Raw genomic sequence first — 19,582 nt, 5'->3', positions numbered from 1 at the left:
TATTGTTGAAAGTAGGGGAAGTTGGTGAAAAATCCTCAATCAAAATATTTCTTTGGGTTCACTCCCTACCCACAAAATTGTGGTACTATGTCATACAAAATGTGGTACACTTCATGTGAAAATGTGGTACTAAAAAAGTACATAGGGACTGAACACAAAAAAAAACGACGGCTGGGGACTGAAGACCAATTCACCGGAAAGTAACTTTTAACCATCCAATTATATAACTAAATTTTTCATCACATTTAATTTTATAACCTGCCATTTATATTTTAAAAATATTAAAATTTTATCCCCTATATTTTAAAAAGATTTCAATTCATTTTTGTACACTGAAATATGCTGGAAAATTTTGATGCTTAATGAATGAAAATCAAGCAAATTAATCAATGTGTTTGATTGGAAAAATTCGAAAAGAAAAACGAAGCTTAATGAACGAATATTAAGTTCGGTGGTTCTGAAATAAACTCGAAACGAGTTCATCAAATGTTGAAAGAAACTCAAACGAGTAGTCGGAACATGTAAGGGACGAAAATCGAAGAAAAGAAAAAAAATTAATGTAGCGCTCTGCGCTTCTCGGCAGGCGCTGCCGAGCGCTGCTGAGAGCGCTCGGCAGCGCGCGCACAGGGGCGCCTGGACACGCCCCTTCACGTTTTTTTGTGTCCCTTCGGGTTTTTCTGATGTTTTTTCAATTCCTTGGCATTGTTTGATGATTGTGGTCAGTTACAATGGTCAAGGGATACCATATGAATGAAAGATCATGTCTTTTCACATGAAAATCATTAAATACATGATTATTCAAAATCAAAACATACATTTTACATCTTTTTGCATCTCCTTCTTCCTTTCTTAAAAAAGAGAGAGTTCCTTCATTTTCTTGTGATATAACTTGAATATTTGAGTGCTCATTATTCAAGTGTTGTAGTTGTATCTTGGGAGAAGATTGCCACCAACTCTAGCACATTGTGAGGGCAAATTCTTCTTAAGGAAAAAGTGTTCAGCACTTGCCTCTACAAGCCATTATTTTTGTTTTCTTCTTGTTTTCCTCACATATTTGAATCCTCAAACAACAATCTTAAGAAGAATTTTGGATTTTTGATCATTTGCAAGAAGATTTTCAATGGCATCATCATCTACAACACCACATCCAACCATTGCACAAGGAGATAAACCAGAAAAGTTTTCTGATGCAAATTTCAAAAGATGGCAACAAAAGATGCTCTTCTATCTCACAACCTTGAGTTTGTCAAGGTTCTTGAAGGAGGATCCTCCCACCGTTGCTGAAAACGAGACAGACACCAACATGAGGGCCGCTTTGGATGCATGGAACCAAAGTGATTTTCTATGCAAGAACTACATCCTCAATGGACTTGACAATGCATTGTACAATGTGTACTGTAAAGTCAAGACCGCCAAGGAACTTTGGGATATGCTTGATAAGAAATACAGGGCGGAGGATGCGGGCTTGAAGAAGTTCATTGTTGTGAGATTTTTGGACTTCAAGATGGTGGACTCAAAATCCGTGATGAGTCAAGTGCAAGAACTACAAATTATCTTGCACGAGATTCATGCGGAAGGAATGAGTCTAAGCGAGTCCTTCCAAGTTGCTGCATTGATCGAGAAACTCCCTCCGTTGTGGAAGGATTTCAAAAATTACTTGAAGCACAAAAGAAAGGAGATGGGATTGGAGGATCTCATTGTGAGATTGAGAATAGAAGAGGACAACAAGAGCACCGAGGCCAATGCAAGTAAAATGGCAGCAAGGGTGAACATTGTTGGATCGAGTTTCTAAGGAAAAAAGAGGAAGTTTGAGAAGCAACCACAACAAGGCCAACAACCACCAAACAAGAAGAAGTTCAAAGGCACATGTTATATCTGCAGTTATTTTGGAAGCAAATTTGGTGGAAAACCCAAATGAATGGTGGGTTGATACTGGAGCAACTCGACACATATGCTCCAACAAGGGGTTGTTCTCCACATACACTCCATCTACCGGGAGAAAACTATATATGGGGAACTCCGCTACATCTGAGGTGGTGGGCACTGGAAATGTGGGACTGAAGATGACATCGGGTTTGGAAGTAACTCTTGTTGATGCACTTCATGTACCAGACATAAGAAAGAACCTCGTGTCGGGGTCTCTGTTGGTCAAACATGGGTTTAGACTAGTATTTGAGTCTAACAAAGTTGTATTGACCAAGAATGGTCATTTTATTGGAAAATGATATCTCGATGAGAACCTTTTCAAGTTGAATGTAATGGCTATACGCCAAAATGTTCTTGAAAGTAATAAAGACAAAAGTTCTATTTACTTGCTTGGGTGTTCTCATTTATGGCATGTTCGTTTAGGACATGTAAATTTTAATACCTTGCAACGTTTAATGAAACTGGAATTATTAACTAAACACAACGTCGATCCAACACACAAATGCGAAATATGTGTTGAAGCAAAAATGACCAAAGCGCCTTACCACTCGATTGAAAGATGTACAACTCCTCTAGAACTAATACACACCGATCTTGGTGATTTAAAGTTTGTACAAACTAGAGGAGGGAAAAGATACTACGTGACATTCATTGATGATAATACAAGGTACTGTTACGTATATCTTTTGAGGTCTAAAGATGAAGCTCTTGAAGCATTCAAAGGTTATAAGACCGAAGTTGAGAATCAACTAGGCAAACAAATAAAGAGGGTTCGAAGCGATAGAGGGGGCGAATACGGAGCACCGTTTGATGAATTCTGCACATCTTTGGGCATAATTCATGAAACGACTGCTCCTTATTCACCACAATCGAATGGCATTGCCGAAAGAAAGAATCGAACTCTGAAAGATATGATGAATGCTATGTTAATAAGTTCAGGACTACCCCAAAACTTGTGGGGGGAAGCAATACTATCGGCTAATCACATCCTGAACAAGATACCCCACAAGAAAAATGACAAGTCACCTTATGAATTGTGGAAAGGTCACAAACCTTCCTACAAGTACCTTAAAGTGTGGGGGTGTCTAGCTAAGGTTGAAATACCAAAGCCTAAACAAGAGCGAATTGGACCAAAGACGGTAGACTGCATATTCATCGGATATGCATNAATACGGAGCACCGTTTGATGAATTCTGCACATCTTTGGGCATAATTCATGAAACGACTGCTCTTTATTCACCCCAATCGAATGGCATTGCCGAAAGAAAGAATCGAACTCTGAAAGATAAATGCTATGTTAATAAGTTCAGAACTACCCCAAAACTTGTGGGGGGAAGCAATACTATCGGCTAATCACATCCTGAACAAGATACCCCACAAGAAAAATGACAAGTCACCTTATGAATTGTGGAAAGGTCACAAACCTTCCTACAAGTACCTTAAAGTGTAGGGGTGTCTAGCTAAGGTTGAAATACCAAAGCCTAAACAAGAGCGAATTGGACCAAAGACGGTAGACTGCATATTCATCGGATATGCATATAATAGTAGTGCCTATAGGTTTATAGTGCACAAATCCGAAAATGTAGAAATGAATACGGGCATGACAATTGAGTCAAGAAATGCAGTATTTTTTGAAAATATATTTCCTTGTAAAGAAAGGAAAGAAAATGGTTCTAGCAAACGAAAACTTGAGACGGAGCATGCAGGTCAAGTACCTACACATGAACCAACTCTAAATGAAAATGCTACACCATTGGAAAGTTCTTCAAAGGAGCAAGAGCAAAGAAGAAGCAAAAGGGCTAGAATCTCAAAGTCTTTTGGTCCAGACTTCCCTACTTTTATGTTGGAGAATGAACCAAAGAACATACAAGATGCTCTGGCTAGCCCTGAAGCTCCCTATTGGAAAGAAGCCATCAACTTTGAAATGGATTCCATATTGCAAAACCATACTTGGGAACTAGTGGATCTTCCACCAGGTACCAAGCCATTGGGATGCAAATGGATATTGAAAAAGAAAACGAGATTTGATGGAAGTATTGAAAAATACAAAGCCAGGCTTGTGGCCAAAGGATATAAACAAAGAGAAGGTCATGATTTCTTCGACACATATTCATCAGTTTCAAGAATAACATCCATTCGTGTGCTCATTGCTATTGCAGCTTTGCATAACCTTGAGATACATCAAATGGATGTCAAAACGGCATTCTTAAATGGTGAACTTGAAGAAGAAATATATATGGAGCAACCTGAAGGCTTCATTGTTAAAGGACAAGAAAGAAAGGTCTGTCGTTTAATTAAGTCACTATACGGACTTAAACAAGCGCCCAAGCAGTGGCACGAAAAATTTGACAAGGTAGTATTGTCAAATGGATTTAAGATTAATGAGTGTGACAAATGTGTTTACATTAAAGGCACTCGAGAATCTTATGTAATGGTATGTTTATATGTGGATGACATGCTAATAATGGGGAATAGCCAAGAGTTGATTAAGGGTACAAAGAAAATGTTGACAAAACATTTTGATATGAAAGATATGGGTATTGCTGATGTAATTCTAGGGATTAAAATCTTTAGAACTCCAGAAGCAATAATCCTATCTCAGTCTCATTATGTGGAAACAGTGTTGAAGAAGTTTAACGCTTATGACTCTACCCCAGTAAAAACGCTTTTAGACGTAAATGTCCATTTGGCGAAGAATCGTGTAGAACCAGTTTCCCAACCGGAATACTCCAGAATTATTGGAAGCCTTATGTACATCACTAACTGTACTAGACCTGACATCGCTTGTGCGGTTAACAAGTTAAGTCGGTTTACAAGTAATCCTAGTGATGCACACTGGAAGGCATTGACAAGGGTGCTTAGATATTTAAAGCGCACCTCAGAATATGGACTAAATTACACAAGGTATCCTGCAGTACTTGAAGGATACTGTGATGCAAATTGGATTTCTGACACCAAGGATTCCAAATCCACCAGCAGCTATGTATTTACCATTGGTGAAGGAGCAATCTCTAGGAGGTCATCGAAACAAACTTGCATTGCTAGATCTACTATGGAATCGGAGTTCATAGCGCTAGATAAAGCTGCAGAAGAAGCTGAATGACTTCGTAACTTTCTAGAGGACATTCCGTGTTGGACAAGTCCAGTGCCAGCAATCATGATACATTGCGATAGTCAGTCGGCAATTGCAAGGGCACAAAACAGTATGTACAATGGCAAGTCTTGACACATTCGTCGAAGACATAATACTGTACGACAGTTGATCTCTAATGGAGTTATATCTGTTGATTATATTAAATCAAAGGATAACTTAGCGGATCCGCTTACAAAAGCATTAAATAGAGATCAAATGTACTGTCTGTCAAGAGGAATGTGTTTAAAACCTACCAAATAAAGTTTTTATAGTGACAACCCAACCTTGTTGATTGGAGATCCCAAGATCTTGGTTCAATGGTTGAGGAATCACTCCTCATTCCTATGACGATGAGTGAAGTTGCCTACAAAGGTAGTGGGGTTAAGTATTGTACTTTTAATGATTCCGTAGCTTGCAAAAACGGGGTAAGTAGGATACCCTTTTACAAGGAGATCACCTATGTACGTGTGAGGACGGGCCGCCTCGATGAAACACGTATGAAGCCAAGATGTGTTCCATGGACAAAACGGACACAACCGATAAAACAAATGAAATGGAAGAAAGGTTGTCATGTGGGTACAGTTGTCTGGGTTTACATGAACCGTCAAAAAGTTCAAGACATCACGTTCACTTCGTGGCCTAGTAAATCTGATTGTATTCCACTAAGGAAGGTTCAAAGCCAAAAGCCACCTCTCCTGATGTGATAATTTTTCGTATATACTCTCTCTTATGCATCACGAGCATTCATGCATTAATTTCATTCATGTGGGGGATTGTTGGAAATTTTGATGCTTAATTAATGAAAATTAAGCAAATTAATCAATGTGTTTGATTGGAAAAATTCGAAAAGAAAAACGAAGCGTAATGAACGAATATTAAGTTCGGTGGTTCTGAATTAAACTCGAAACGAGTTCATCAAATGTTGAAAGAAACTCAAACGAGTAGTCGGAACATGTAAGGGAAGAAAATCGAAGAAAAGAAAAAAAAAATTACTGTAGCAGGCGCGCACATGCGCGCGGATCCGCGCAGGTGCGCGCGCCTGCCACACATGCGCGCAGAGGAGCTGCCGAGCGGGCTCGGCTGGCGCGGCAGCGCGCGCACAGGGGCGCCTGGACGCGCCCCTTCACGTTTTTTCGTGTCCCTTCGGGTTTTTCTGATGTTTTTTCAATTCCTTGGCATTGTTTGATGATTGTGGTCAGTTACAATGGTCAAGGGACACCATATGAATGAAAGATCGTGTCTTTTCACATGAAAATCATTAAATACATGATTATTCAAAATCAAAATATACATTTTTACATCTTTTTGCATCTCCTTCTTCCTTTCTTAAAAAGGAGAGAGTTCCTTCATTTCCTTGTGATAGAACTTGAATATTTGAGTGCTCATTATTCAAGTGTTGTAGTTGTATCTTGGGAGAAGATTGCCACCAACTCTAGCACATTGTGAGGGCAAATTTTTCTTAAGGAAAAAGTGTTCAACACTTGCTTCTACAAGCCATTATTTTTGTTTTCTTCTTTTTTTCCTCACATATTTGAATCCTCAAACAACANTAATTAATTTTCATGTTATTTTTAGGACATTATGAATTAAATATTCAAAAGTTTAAATTAAGATTAAAAAAATATTTAGTAATTTTAAAATTCTAAAAAGTAGATAAAATAAAAATAATGGTAAAACTAAGTTTAAAGAAATAAAACAATTACGGCACTCTAAAACTTATATTGTTGCATTACAAACATACCCATATTTTGGGATCAAATCGGCAAGTGGCCACTACTTTAAGTGAATGTCAACTCCAAATCAGGAAATAAAACATTGCTAACGGAAAATACTTTTATGCACGTACACATTACTTGAAGAGTAGGTCTTTTGTGATACGGTCTTACGAATCTTTATCTGTGATACGGTCTCACGAATCTTTATCTGTGAGACGGGTCAACCCAAATCGATATTCACAATAAAAAGTAATACTCTTAACATAAAAAGTAATATTTTTTCATAGATGACCCAAATAAGAGATCCGTCTCACATTGAGAAATCATCATTCCTAGGCAACACAAGTCTTTTTCTGTATAAGAATTCCATTTGCCCTTTCACTGGCCAAAGAAACTTGATAGTGCAATCTCATTGTGATCATGTAAAAAGTAACTCCCCCAAATCCTCCATTCCTCATTGGAAGATTTATTAATGAAGTCTTTACTCGACATTTCTTCCCAACTTCTTATTCCCACAAAACAACAGTACACTCTCCTGAAATGTATTGGTTGTACAAGCAATAAAATATGGAAAACGAAATGTAAAGAACCTCCCAAGTATAAAAATGACATCGAATGAAAATTTGAGTAAATTTGTTAATTAAAACTCAATTATAAACAAACAAAACTTAAGACATACGATCTGGGCACACTCTTCATTAACATACATAAAGAAGATTAAATTCATGACGTACCATCTCAAGATATGTTTTCACCACAATGCAAGAAAACACAAAATTCAATTAAATTTTTCATCATCAGTTTCATTGACAATTCTTCCACGACAGCCATAATCATAATCAAATGAGATTACATCATTTAATCTACCGTTGGAATCAGAGTATATAAATAGAAGTGAAGACCAATTTAGCAGATGCTGATTCTTTCAAGAGCTAAACTGAACTGAACTCAGTCGAGCACACTCTACAAAGAATTTTATCTGATCATTGAGAATCACTTGTGCTAAAATTTATTTTGTTAAATCATTGTTGTAACAGTTTGCATACTGTTCATTTTGTAAAGGTTATATTAGGAGTTTTGATTTGACAGTGTTAAGAACAAACTGAATTAGGATTTTGGAAACTTCTTGTATTATTCAAATTCTTCTAGTTGATATCCTTCCCAAAAAGAAGAAGAGATGACATAAGAGCTATTCAATTCTTCGAACATCCACAAATAAACTTTGTGATATTTATTTTTCAAATCAGTTTTACCCTTTGCATTTGAAAACCCAATTGTTCTATTTGTCAGTCAGGCTTTATTCCGCACAATCTATTTGTTAACTAATTGACATTGACACATGAGAATCACTGAATTTAGGTTGTTAACACAACTGAATTCGATTAAAGTAAAAATTTACTTGACTATTTATTTAACCATTTCTAAACACTTACTCTGATCCTACTAACGTATTTAATGGTGTAGCTCACGTCTATTATTAAATATAAAACATTAAATATACACTCAGGGTACTAATAAATCCAGCAGCAACTAATTTTCAGAAGCTGGTATATTTCTAGCAGACAAATCCAGCAGATAGAATCCAGCAGACAGAATCCAGCAGCAGAAGAAGTTCAGTAGCAAGATTCCAGCAGATAAGCTACTGATTCAGATTAGAATTTGTAACTGAAGCATTTAACATGAAATAAAGACTGTTAATGCCACATCATGGCAGATTATGGCCATTAATATGGAGTTCAACAGTCAGAATTTGGCCTATAAATATCACCTCAATCTCTGAAATTGTTGCTACACAAATCTTGAGTTATCACTTGAATTTTCGAGCTAAGAGAGTGCCTTGTTCGAGCTGTGAAATCCAGTAGCGAGAGCAACCAGATTCCAGTAGACTTCAACCGAAACTTTTTAGCAAATTACTGTAAGTGAGCTTATGTATAAATATCTTGAAATCAGTTTGATGATTTCTGTTTTAAAGCGAAGTATAAGTATTCTTGATTTCTGATATCTGATTTTGAAGCACTGAAACCTAGTGAACTAATGGTAGGAATATATATTCTGAACATTACTGATTACTGATTACTGGCCTCACCTCTTAGATGAGAGTGAACTAATGGTAGGGATATCAGTTTAGCCATGAAATTCACAAACGTGCTCAGTGCTTACTTGTTAAATTCCTGATTTCTGTTCTGAATACTGATTCCTGAATACTGATTCCTGTTTTGAAAAAATAAGAGCTTTCTGTATACTATTTGTATTACTGTTTCTGTTGAAAATAGTTTTGAAAACTGGGAGTTATTCTCACTCCCGCTTACTGAGTGACAACCATATCACTCACCCACCAAGCCCATCTCAGATAAGAACGAGGAAGAAAAGTTAGAAGAAGAAGAGCAGATTAAATTCTGGGACAGGTGAAGAAGACCGTTGTTTATCAGTTCTGATTTATGTTTTATTTCCGCTGCATCTGTTAAGACATTGTGTATTTGGTTGTACATTTCCGTTGTAAAACATTAGTCATTTGACTTTGTATCAGACATTGAATATTCAGTATTATGAATAAAAGACTGGTTTCTGAATTTTGTATTTCTGAAACTTGTTGTTTTTGAATGTAAATTTGAGAACAACGTCAGTGTCGATCAACCCCGTCTCGGAGGCGTGACACTTACAATATTTAGTGGCATTAGTCATCACCATATCTTTTAGTACAAAATACAACTAGAAACATTTTTTTCTAAATTTATTACAATTTTTTATCAATAAAAAATTGGAAATGCACTATTCTACTTTTTTAATTAGTGAATCAAAATTATATATATACTTTACTAAATCATCAAAACCACTCATTTTTTAAGATTAATTTATAAAATATAATATCCACCAAAATTTTGGTATTTTTTACATTTAAAGATTACTTTATAAAAAAAAAAATTTGTTATTTAATTAACGTGCATAAAGTCGCGTTTTCAATAAATTCTTAAACCTGCAGAGAATCAGAAGCAAAACCTTCGAGAGAACAAGCAAAAGCTCTGAAGAGACTGTAATGGCCGCTCGCCGTGCCTCCTCCAAGCTCCTGCCATCTTTTCTATTGTCTCCTAAAGGTCTCATTTGTGTGTGGGAATTTCGAGATGATTGTTATTTTTCGCTTACGTATGTATAACTCAGAAGTTTGTTTGTTTGTTTGTTATTTTTTTTTTACAGTGATTCCAGCTTCTCCAGCTTATTTTTCGACTCAGATTGTCGGTGAATCCCCGGTTCTAGTAATTTCCACCTCATTATATATGCGCGTGTGTCTGTGGTAAAAATGGTCATGTTGTTCGAATGGATGCTTGATTTTTCGTGGGCATTTTTTATTTTTGTAAATGTGTGAAGGTAAGGGATTTTATCCACGCGGCTTTATATGACCCAAATCACGGGTATTTTTCTCAAAGATCGGGATCAGTTGGAGTGCTTGATAGAAGCATCAAGTTCAATGAGCTTCAAGGTAACGAGTATCTACTGTAACTGTGTTCAACATGTTCGTCTGATAAACTGGGATTACGAGTTCTATGGTTTGACTGGGATTTCTACTGTGCTTTGTTGCGTTGCTTCTCCAGTATCAGTTCTANTTTTTTTTTTTTTTTTTTTTTTTTTTTTTTTTTTTTGGCCCAAGGTAGGCTTTGATAGTTCAGAGGGATTTTTGGGGGTAGGAATCAAAACACATGGTTGCAGTGTCTGCGTCTGTTGTGGGATTATTAAATCTGCGTTGATTAGACAGAATTGGGTCGACGATGAAATGGAGGAGTTTCGCCTAAAAGTTTGTCCAAGAACATTTATAAGTTCAAGAATTATGCAAATGTTTGTTAGTCTATGGAATGACAAGGAGTTGGTCAACCCATCTTATCAGTTGAAGATATGGATCACAACTAATTTAATTCAAGACCATGCAGTTTATTGGAAAATTAAACATTTTTTTCTGATACCACTTATATCTGCTGTTTATAGGTGGCGCAAATGATTTGTATAAAACGAATATTAATTATTCAACCATAATTTCAATTATGTTGTCCCTAACACAAGAATTACTTGTCACCTCTATAAGAAGGGTATCCACCTGAATTTTTTAGTGTATATCGGAATAGATCTATGGACAACACCTATCAAAATTGACTTGGCAGAAGTAGGACTGATCTGTCCGCAGCAAGATGTGTATTGGTTCTGTTTCTTTGCTGGCATCCCCGAGAAGGTTTAATAGTTTATATGATCTTAAAAATTTCAATACGATGCGTGGTTATAAAGTCCTTTAAAAGATATTGGTAAATTGAACTTTTAGGTTCATTTATTCTCAGTCAAGTTCTGAGACCAACTTAAAAATACGGCCTCTTGGAAACCTTTGTTTACTTAACTATTAAGCCATCCTCCATATTGACATTCTCAATGGTTCTGCTTCACCTAATATTTGCTCTCATTTTCTGCCGGTTTAAGAATCTTGTCTGCAATGATTTTTTGCCACGGCGGTGTCTAGTGACTTTTTATATGGTGGGAGAAAAAATGATCTGTTAGTGACATAAAGCGTGATTACTAAAAGGAGCCCGTTCGTGATTACATAAGTCTTTTTAAAAAAATAAAATATTGCAATGTCATACAGCTGCTTTTCGCTGGAAACGTGGTTGTGTAAGAAGTTTCGCCTTTTTTCCAGGCAGGAAAGCTTATATGAAACACTTGGATAAAATCTACAAGCAGGGTGATATATCTTGGTTTACTCCTGTCGAACTTTTTAAGGTATGTGTGGGGAAGCTGGAATGTAACTTTCAGTCGTTTGATTCACTTGTTCGGTTGCACTGTTGTCTGAATATGTGGAAAGGAGTTACATGAAAGTAGCTCTAGCCTCTGCGAAAATTTACTTGGGTACAACCCTTCAATTGAAAAGTCTGGCTGTGATAGTTTTGAAAGACCTTTTCACATCCTGGTCGCATGCTAACCAATTTGTATTTGTTTTGACCTGTATTGTTATTATTGGCATCTTTTATCTGAAGAGTTATAGAAACTTGATCTGTGAGAACCAACTACCTCTATCAGATACTTCATCATTTGACAAGTTGCATGTCCAAAGATTACCTTGGGCATAATTGACTGGATTATTCGGACCAGTATTTTGGAGCATTTGATCAATTCTGAAAAATATGGCAAGGGCGTGACCCGGAAGTTTCACATTCCTTTTGTAGCTGCATTCCTGTTAAAAACTTATGACATCCCTCTCTGTCTTTATGATTTTGTTTCTCATGTTTCCATTTGAAAGTAATTTTCTAGTTCTTCTCTATTGAAGCCATGGTATGCTCATGGGATAGCTGAAGCAATATTGAGAACGGCTAACCTCTCTGTACCCCTGAAAGTAAGTTTGAGTTCTGTATTTGTCAGAGCAGATTGCCACGATAAGTATGTAGCTTTGTCATTTTGTTGTACGTATATAATTACTTGATCTTATTCTCATATAGTTTCATTTGCAATTGACCAATTTAGTTTAGCAAAAAAGTCTTAAATTGAACATGATGATTCTAAAGAATTTGTAGAAACCCCTTGGAATTTCTTACATAAAGAAGTGATGATGCTGCATATTTGCATGTGAGAACCATAAAATAAATTATGTTTGTTTTACTTTGTTAGGATCAAGTTCTTACTACTAGGGCAAAAGTTGTAGCTGTTAGCAAAGCACAACTTTAGTTCTTTATACTTGTAGCAACACAAAGTACACCTACTTGGGTGCTAATGGGTAGGACTGTTAAGCCCATGAGTCCGGGGAGGTGCTTGTCTATGTGTTGATGCTGTCTCATATCTCTTAAATATCAGTTTTACCATTTCCTTATCGTCGGCCCGGTAAGATCTGGCGTCATTCTTTTACGGTTCACCTGGCCAACCAGATCAAGCAGCGAAACGTCAGCAGCTTGACGCACGAGAACTTTTCCAGGAGGTCACTCATCTCGGTATTACTATCACTCATTCACGTTTAACCCAACATTCCTCTCCGCAAGAAGTACAGAAATATGTTTATTGGGAGACTTGAACCCACGAGCTCGCTCTAATACCAATTGTTGGGACGAACGCTTGCTGCTTTACTAGAATTTATAGCTGGTGATAACGATGGAACTCAAATATTTGAAATCGTAAAGCAGGACAAACTCTAGGTTTCGATTGTTCTACCCGACATGGATAATTATTGCACCCAACGCACTTGTTATCTCTTATTTATGTGGTTATATAAATTGTGGATGACATTTCAACTAGGATTTCATGACATGATATATCTAGTTGTCAGTGTGTCCATTTTCTCCGTATAGTTGTTAGGTTCATAGCTTTGCTCTTATTGAATTCAACTTCGAATTCATGGGAGCTCGGTTAGTTTATAACCCTAGTTGTTACACCATTGTTTTACACCATTTGCTTTCAATGCACCTTAATGCTTTTTCATGTCTCCCAAAAATAAATTCTCCTTGTGGTTTGTTTTTACCGCTGTACCATTTTGAAAGCCTTATCCGCCAGGTTTCTGTATATTATGCTTCTCTGAAAATTAGTCATCACATTGTTAGCCATATGTAGACTAACTGGAAATAGTGGTCTAGGTCACAGAATCCCCAAGTGATATGTTTCATTTCAATTTATTTATGTTCCATAATTCTAACTGCATGTTTGGACATCTGACCATCTGATAACAGTCTTTTAAATAATTGGTTACTTTTTCATTTTTTAAAAAAATCTTTTTTGGAACAATTAGTATATGGCAGCTATTTATAAGGGTTATGTTTTCACATCGTTCCTCTCTAAAACCTCAATTTGTTTCTTTTGTTATTTTATTTTTCAGATTTATGAAATTGGAGGTGGCTCAGGAACTTGTGCGAAGGGTGTAATGGATTACATAAAGCTGAATGCTCCGACAAGAGTTTATGATAATATGGCTTATATGTGTGTAACGTGCTCAAGCAAGTCCATTTTACATGTGCTGTATGGAATGTTTTATTTCCTGAGTTTTATTTAACCACATATTATGAACTAATTCTTCCCAAAATAGCTGAAATAAATCTTTGCCATTTTGAACGAATTTCGAAGTGTTTTTTATTTTGAAAACGAGTCACCTATCACCTTCACTGGTTTAGAATTTCAAATGCACTGAAGTTTGCATCTCTTCGTATGCCCACTTGCAAAAGTGCATTTCTTTTAGCTCTAGTCATAAAATTGACTGCAATCTTTTGATTTATCATAGCTCGGTAGAAATCAGTTCTTCACTTGCGAAGAAACAACTAGAAACTGTTGGAGAAGTAGGTAGTCACTCGAAAAAGTTCAAGGTAGAATGTCGTGATGCTGCTGACTCTAGTGGATGGGGTATGCTGGCCATTTTCTCCAGGCTTTTTCTTGTACCTCAAAACCTTTACATACTTGATTACCTTTATGTTTCATAAAAAAGGAAAAAATCTTCAAGCTCATAAAGGAGTTAAAGTAGTATCATGATGAATGCTTTAACTGTATCTATGTTTTTGAAACAGGGGTTGAGCAACAACCTTGCTGGGTTATAATGTTAGAGGTATAGTCTTTACTGGTTTTAAGATCCTGGTTTTTAAGTTTATTGTTTAGAATTTAAGTTTCTCTCCATACCGGAGAATTATTGGTAGATCAATGTGGGTTGTCCAACTTTGCATGGTTGACTTGAAAAATCCATGTGAGGACAAACCTATCATACACATCAGTCTTAACATAGATCATTAATGTGTACTAACAGCTATGAGCTAACCAAATGCCTTTTATATCTATAGGTGCTTGATAATCTTCCTCACGATCTTATTTACTCTGAGAATCAAATCTCAAATTGGATGGAAGTATGGGTTGAAAAGCAACATGGCAAGTATGCTGTTTGGACATTATATTGTGATGTATCTATATTTTCTCGCAAAGTTTATTGTGTTCGCGTGATTTCTTGTTATTTTCCTGCAACTAGATGTGGGTTTTGGGTTGGTTTAACATGGAGGTTTTGCCAAAGGTGGTTTATGTTGATGGTAATTTTCTGCCCAACCAGCATATGATAAATGATAATCAGGCACCTATGCCAGAGATTTGCTGTGGTTGGCTATCTTGCACTAATCAGCTCATCTTTTCTTTGTCTCTCCGCATGATTATCAAGTCCTTGTGTTGTGAAGCGTGCATGTCTTATTTGTTTGTGTACTCACCAAAATAACATGAATAAAAATAACAACTATCTAATGATAATCTTCCATGAATTAACATCATATACAATCTATTTGTGCATGTACAAATCTACTGATTGTTTCATCATGCATTCAGGCAAAATTATTCCATGTCTGTGCTCTCTGGTCCATGAACTAACAAGTGCACCCTTTGATTCTCATAGGTTGTGTAAGTTTGAAGAGTGACAGATTTAATTTTACATTTAGCTAGTATCCTTCAGAAAATTTTTATTATGTCACACAACGAGAGGAATAAAGTTGTGATACAAACTAAAGATACAATCTGAGCATGTGCTTTAACTTCTATCATGATCAGCATGAGCTGCTACCAAGTAAGGAATTCAATTTGGGTTATAAGAATGAATCTGTTTTTATAGATACAGAATAGTGATCACGAAAGATTATCCTGTGAATAGCAATCCGTTCCATGAGTGGTATCTTGGGGCATGGCCAATCCAATGCACTAAGTTCCTAGAGAGTGCCACTCCTGATATTAATTCACTTTTGATGTTTCAGTGCTAAATAAATTTTAGACTAGTTTGTTCAAATGAGGTTGGTATTTGTGCTTTCTTGGAGGAGCTGTCTCTTGATTCCGATCTTAAATTTTATTTCTCTGCTATTCCAACCTTTTAACATTCTGATCTGATTCTCCAGTTACAGTGGCTAATATTGAAATTAAGAATTGTTTTTTATTCATGATGTTTGTAATAAAAAATTTCCGATTCATGGAAGTTGTGTATAATTATCTTTGTTGTGTTCGTCGATAGGTCAGAACTCTGCGAATTGTACAAGCCACTAGAAGATCCACTTATAACAAGTTGCATGGAGGTCATGGGTTTGCCAAAAGATGGCATTACTCGTGGAACCTTGGGAGTTCTATCTGCCAAAAGTCTTTGGGCTAAACTTTTGCCAAAGCCTCGGAGATCCTGGTTACCGACTGGTTGTTTGGTAAGAAAATATTCACAATGAGTAACTGGTTTTTTTTTACACGGAGCAACTATTTCATGATTATTAATATAATTGAATTGTGTTGATGCAATGAGAAATTAAATTAATGTACAGAAACTTCTCAAAGTTTTGCATGGTGCATTGCCAATGATGTCTCTAATCACAGCCGATTTCAGTTTCCTTCCAGATGTGAGAATACCTGGTGAACGTGCTCCTCTAGTTGCTTGCAAGGTACACCAAAGTGTGTTACTATATGACGAATTTCTTTGTTCAACTTTGTTGTTTCATGCTGTAAACACATCTTGTTTACTGGTTGACTTAGGTGATAGAAATGCTCTTTTACTCTCCGCATGGAGTGTTATTGCTTGAAAGGATCACAAACCCATACCATAATGTTTTTGATCTTGTTAGTAAACTAGCAGCATAGACGTGCAATGCATGTCAACACACAATAGATACTACATAAATTAAAAAAATTAGAATTGAAAGTACAGCAAATGCCAGTAAAGTATGATACTTAAAAATCTTATTTAGAAGTACCATCTTGATCTATATGTTATGTTGTTTTGATTAAATCTTTATTCTTGAAAATATGCAATGAGTGATTAAGTTGAAAAAAAGACCACCTTGATGGTAGATGATTAGTCTTTAAATACTATCAAATATGTTCGTTGGACCGTTAGAGAGCTTGGACTGAGTCATATGATCTGTCCCTTATTTATATAGACCTAAAAGACAGTTGTAAGTGTGATGCGCGCATTGCTTTATGTCTGAATCTTCCTTCTGTTTTTACATATCCTTGGTGGCTTAATGGTGTAAAACAATGTTTCAGTTGATTACTTTACTGTCAAACAGTGTTTTGTATCTCAAATAATCGATAAATTGACATCTCTTTTAAATTAGTAATTCAAGTATGTTGTACCATGGGAAGATGGTCTCCGGAGTTTAACTGCTTGTCCTTTTGCCTTTTGTTGCAGAAAGATGGCAGTAACTCAGATCACAACAATTATCTGGATGCAAAGGTGCATTTTCTGTTCGTTGTTTCTGATGTTCAACTACTATGCATCCTTCTCCTAGTTAAGTAATGTGATGGCTTATGAATTATGGCCAGTTCTTCAATTGAATCTGGACCTTAATCCGTGGGCTTACTTAATTGCTGCTGGAACTGTGGCCCTTTATTATTGAGTCCTATTTAGTCACTCTGCTGAAATTGTCATATCAAAACCATTAATATACATTCAGTGTAATTATAATTGCGAGTTTGTATTAGTTGAAAACTGAATAGACTTATTTTCATTTTTTCAACCATTCTGAAGTGTCCTATCATATGGGGCGACTCTTCTCGTATACATCAAATAATCAGCTAGCTATTCTAACCATATTGTATATTGTGCATTCCCGATGAGAAACATGGGTGTGTATTGTCAGATAGAGATACATCTGTCCTATGAGCCATTTTTTTAGTCGAAAGTTTCTTACAGTTGATTTTCTCTTATGACACTGGGTTATTCTTCTTATGTTTTAATATTATTTTCTTCTACAGAGCGATGCTGATATATTCTTTCCGACAGATTTTGGGCTTTTGGAAAGAATGGATCACTACTGCTCTGGATGGCTAAAGCCACATGAATCTAAGTCTTCCAAGGGGAAAAAGAGGCGAACAATCATGGTAATTAGCTGCTCTTCAAGTCTTACAGTGCTCCAATTTTTAAATTGTGTTGTGCCGACCCCAGTTTTTGATGTTTTAACTTGTTCTAAATTTATGTCTCCATGCTGAAAGACGAGCCTACTTACTTTTTTTTTAAAAAAAAACAGAAACGGCCCTTCATTTTACGTTAAAGAGTAGAAGTAAAACATAAAAGATTACCATACCATGATACCAATGGCCAATGCCAATCAAGGAGTTTAAACCTAGCCAAAAAACCACGTTTGTAGATGGAGTAGTATCTTACCCCCTATAATCTTTCTGCCTTGATGCTTAACAGATGGTTCTTTATACCGCCAACAGAATTCCTGATGGTGTCTTGTGGTTCCTCCCCTCTGTTTTTAATTTTATTCAGCTTGATACGTCATCATTTATGGAAGAATTCGGACTCCCTTCAAAGACGAGAACCAAAGATGGATACAATCCAATGTTGGATGATTTCAAGAACACCAAATTTTATCTGAGTGTTCCTACACACAACACCAAGTAGAAACCTGCTGATTTGAATCAATGGTCATTTATTCTTGGAATTGGCATTATCCAAACTCAGGATGAAAATCGGAAGATCATGGGGGAAGCTCACTATTCGATAAATCTGGGGGCTTTTCTTTTATCAGAGAAGGCGGCGGGGGCAGCAGCATGAGCATGAACTGGAGCAGTAGATTGATGCAATCATTCTGTTACGCTTATAATCAAGCTAGAAAACTTATTGGTAATCCTTGAAACACACTATACTTTGAGCTGCATCTGATGAACATTGACAATCTTCTTTAAAATTTTGGAGTTATGAGAGAAGCCTTGATCGCAAACTAACATGGCTGTTCAGGGAATATAAATAGGAATTAAAGTTCTCCTTCATTTGGAATCAATTTAATATTTACTAGGAGAGTTTTGTTGCTGTCTGGACAATACTCCCCATATGTGGGTATTATGTGCGAATTGCCTAATGAAAAGTTTCGAATGTTGAAGTTCTACCGTTCTTTATAGATAAACAAAATAGTATGTGGTTTGAGCAAATGACACTGCTCTGTTAATTCCATCACTTGTTTATGAATTCGGCTCGAATTAAATATATTGAAGTTAGAGCTCCAGCTCGATTCGAAGCTCAAAAAAAATTCGCTCAAATATGGTTCTTCTAGAACTCGAGTTTGGAGTTAGGCTAGAAACATTCTAAAATGTTTCGTGAGCTAATAATTATATAGTATGTCTTTTGTGAGACGGTCTCACAAATTTTTATCTGTGAGACGGGTTAACTCTACCGATATTCACAATAAAAAGTAATACTTTTAGTATAAAAATAATATTTTTTCATGGATGACTCAAATAAGAGATTCGTCTCGCAAAATACGACCCGTGAGACCGTCTCACACAAGTTTTTGCCATAATTATACTAAATTGATATTAGAGTCTCTTTTAGGGATGACAACTTTTCCCACGGATTTGGGATCCCGCGGGAAAAACCTGAAACGGGGATGGGGATCCCTAATTTTTTCGGGTTCGGGTTCGGGTTCGGAGATTTTTTTAAATCCTCGATGTAGTTTGGGGCGGGTATGGGATTACTATCCCCATCCCCGAACTCGAAAATAATATCAATAATAAAATAATAGTATTATTAAGATTAATAATATAATAATAATATTATTTTTTAAAGTATTAATAAAAGTATTATTATTATTATTATTGATATTGATATTAATATTAATATTATTTCTAATAATAATAGATAATAATAAGTTTTGGTTTGAGAAAATCTCCGAATCCATCATCGTCTTGTCATATTAATATTTTTGAAACGGTGATGGGGGCGAGAATGATAAATTGATCCCCGAAGTTTCGGGTTAGGGGATTCCCCGAATCCGAAAAAGTTGGGATTGGGAAGGGTATGGGGTGGAGATGGAATTCGAGGATGGGGATGGGAATGACACACCAGCCCCGGCCCATTACCATCCCTAAT

The 19,582-nt window shown here is 36.2% G+C and overlaps 2 protein-coding genes across 5 annotated transcripts; both read left to right on the top strand.

Moving 5' to 3' along the window:
* Positions 1–1,120: 1,120 nt before the first annotated feature.
* Positions 1,121–1,792, top strand: LOC140971883 (uncharacterized). The gene has a single exon (XM_073434414.1). It carries the CDS (start codon positions 1,121–1,123, stop codon positions 1,790–1,792), a length of 672 nt encoding a protein of 223 aa, XP_073290515.1.
* A 7,948-nt stretch (positions 1,793–9,740) lies between these two features.
* LOC140963838 (protein arginine methyltransferase NDUFAF7 homolog, mitochondrial) lies at positions 9,741–18,177 on the top strand. 4 transcript variants are annotated; one of them, XR_012172766.1, is made up of 14 exons: positions 9,741–9,866; positions 9,967–10,025; positions 10,138–10,249; positions 11,444–11,526; positions 12,071–12,136; positions 13,601–13,701; positions 14,000–14,118; positions 14,280–14,317; positions 14,547–14,635; positions 15,743–15,923; positions 16,038–16,154; positions 16,901–16,945; positions 17,495–17,592; positions 17,984–18,177. XR_012172766.1 is itself a non-coding variant. In XM_073423283.1 (14 exons), the coding sequence occupies exons 1-14, from the start codon at positions 9,809–9,811 to the stop codon at positions 18,116–18,118; spliced, it is 1,329 nt and encodes a 442-aa protein (XP_073279384.1). In that variant the 5' UTR covers positions 9,741–9,808; the 3' UTR covers positions 18,119–18,177. The 4 variants fall into 4 exon arrangements, 3 of the variants coding, with proteins under 3 accessions (XP_073279384.1, XP_073279405.1, XP_073279396.1); XM_073423283.1 differs by having other exon boundaries at positions 17,467–17,592; XM_073423304.1 differs by having other exon boundaries at positions 9,776–9,866; positions 9,967–10,008; positions 17,467–17,592.
* The last annotated feature ends 1,405 nt before the right edge of the window (positions 18,178–19,582 follow it).

This window comes from Primulina huaijiensis, chromosome 2 (genome assembly GCF_012295235.1).
Source record: "Primulina huaijiensis isolate GDHJ02 chromosome 2, ASM1229523v2, whole genome shotgun sequence".
NCBI classification, from domain to species: domain Eukaryota; kingdom Viridiplantae; phylum Streptophyta; class Magnoliopsida; order Lamiales; family Gesneriaceae; genus Primulina; species Primulina huaijiensis.
Note: the sequence above shows the minus strand (reverse complement) of the source record. Positions and strands in the feature narration are given on the sequence as shown.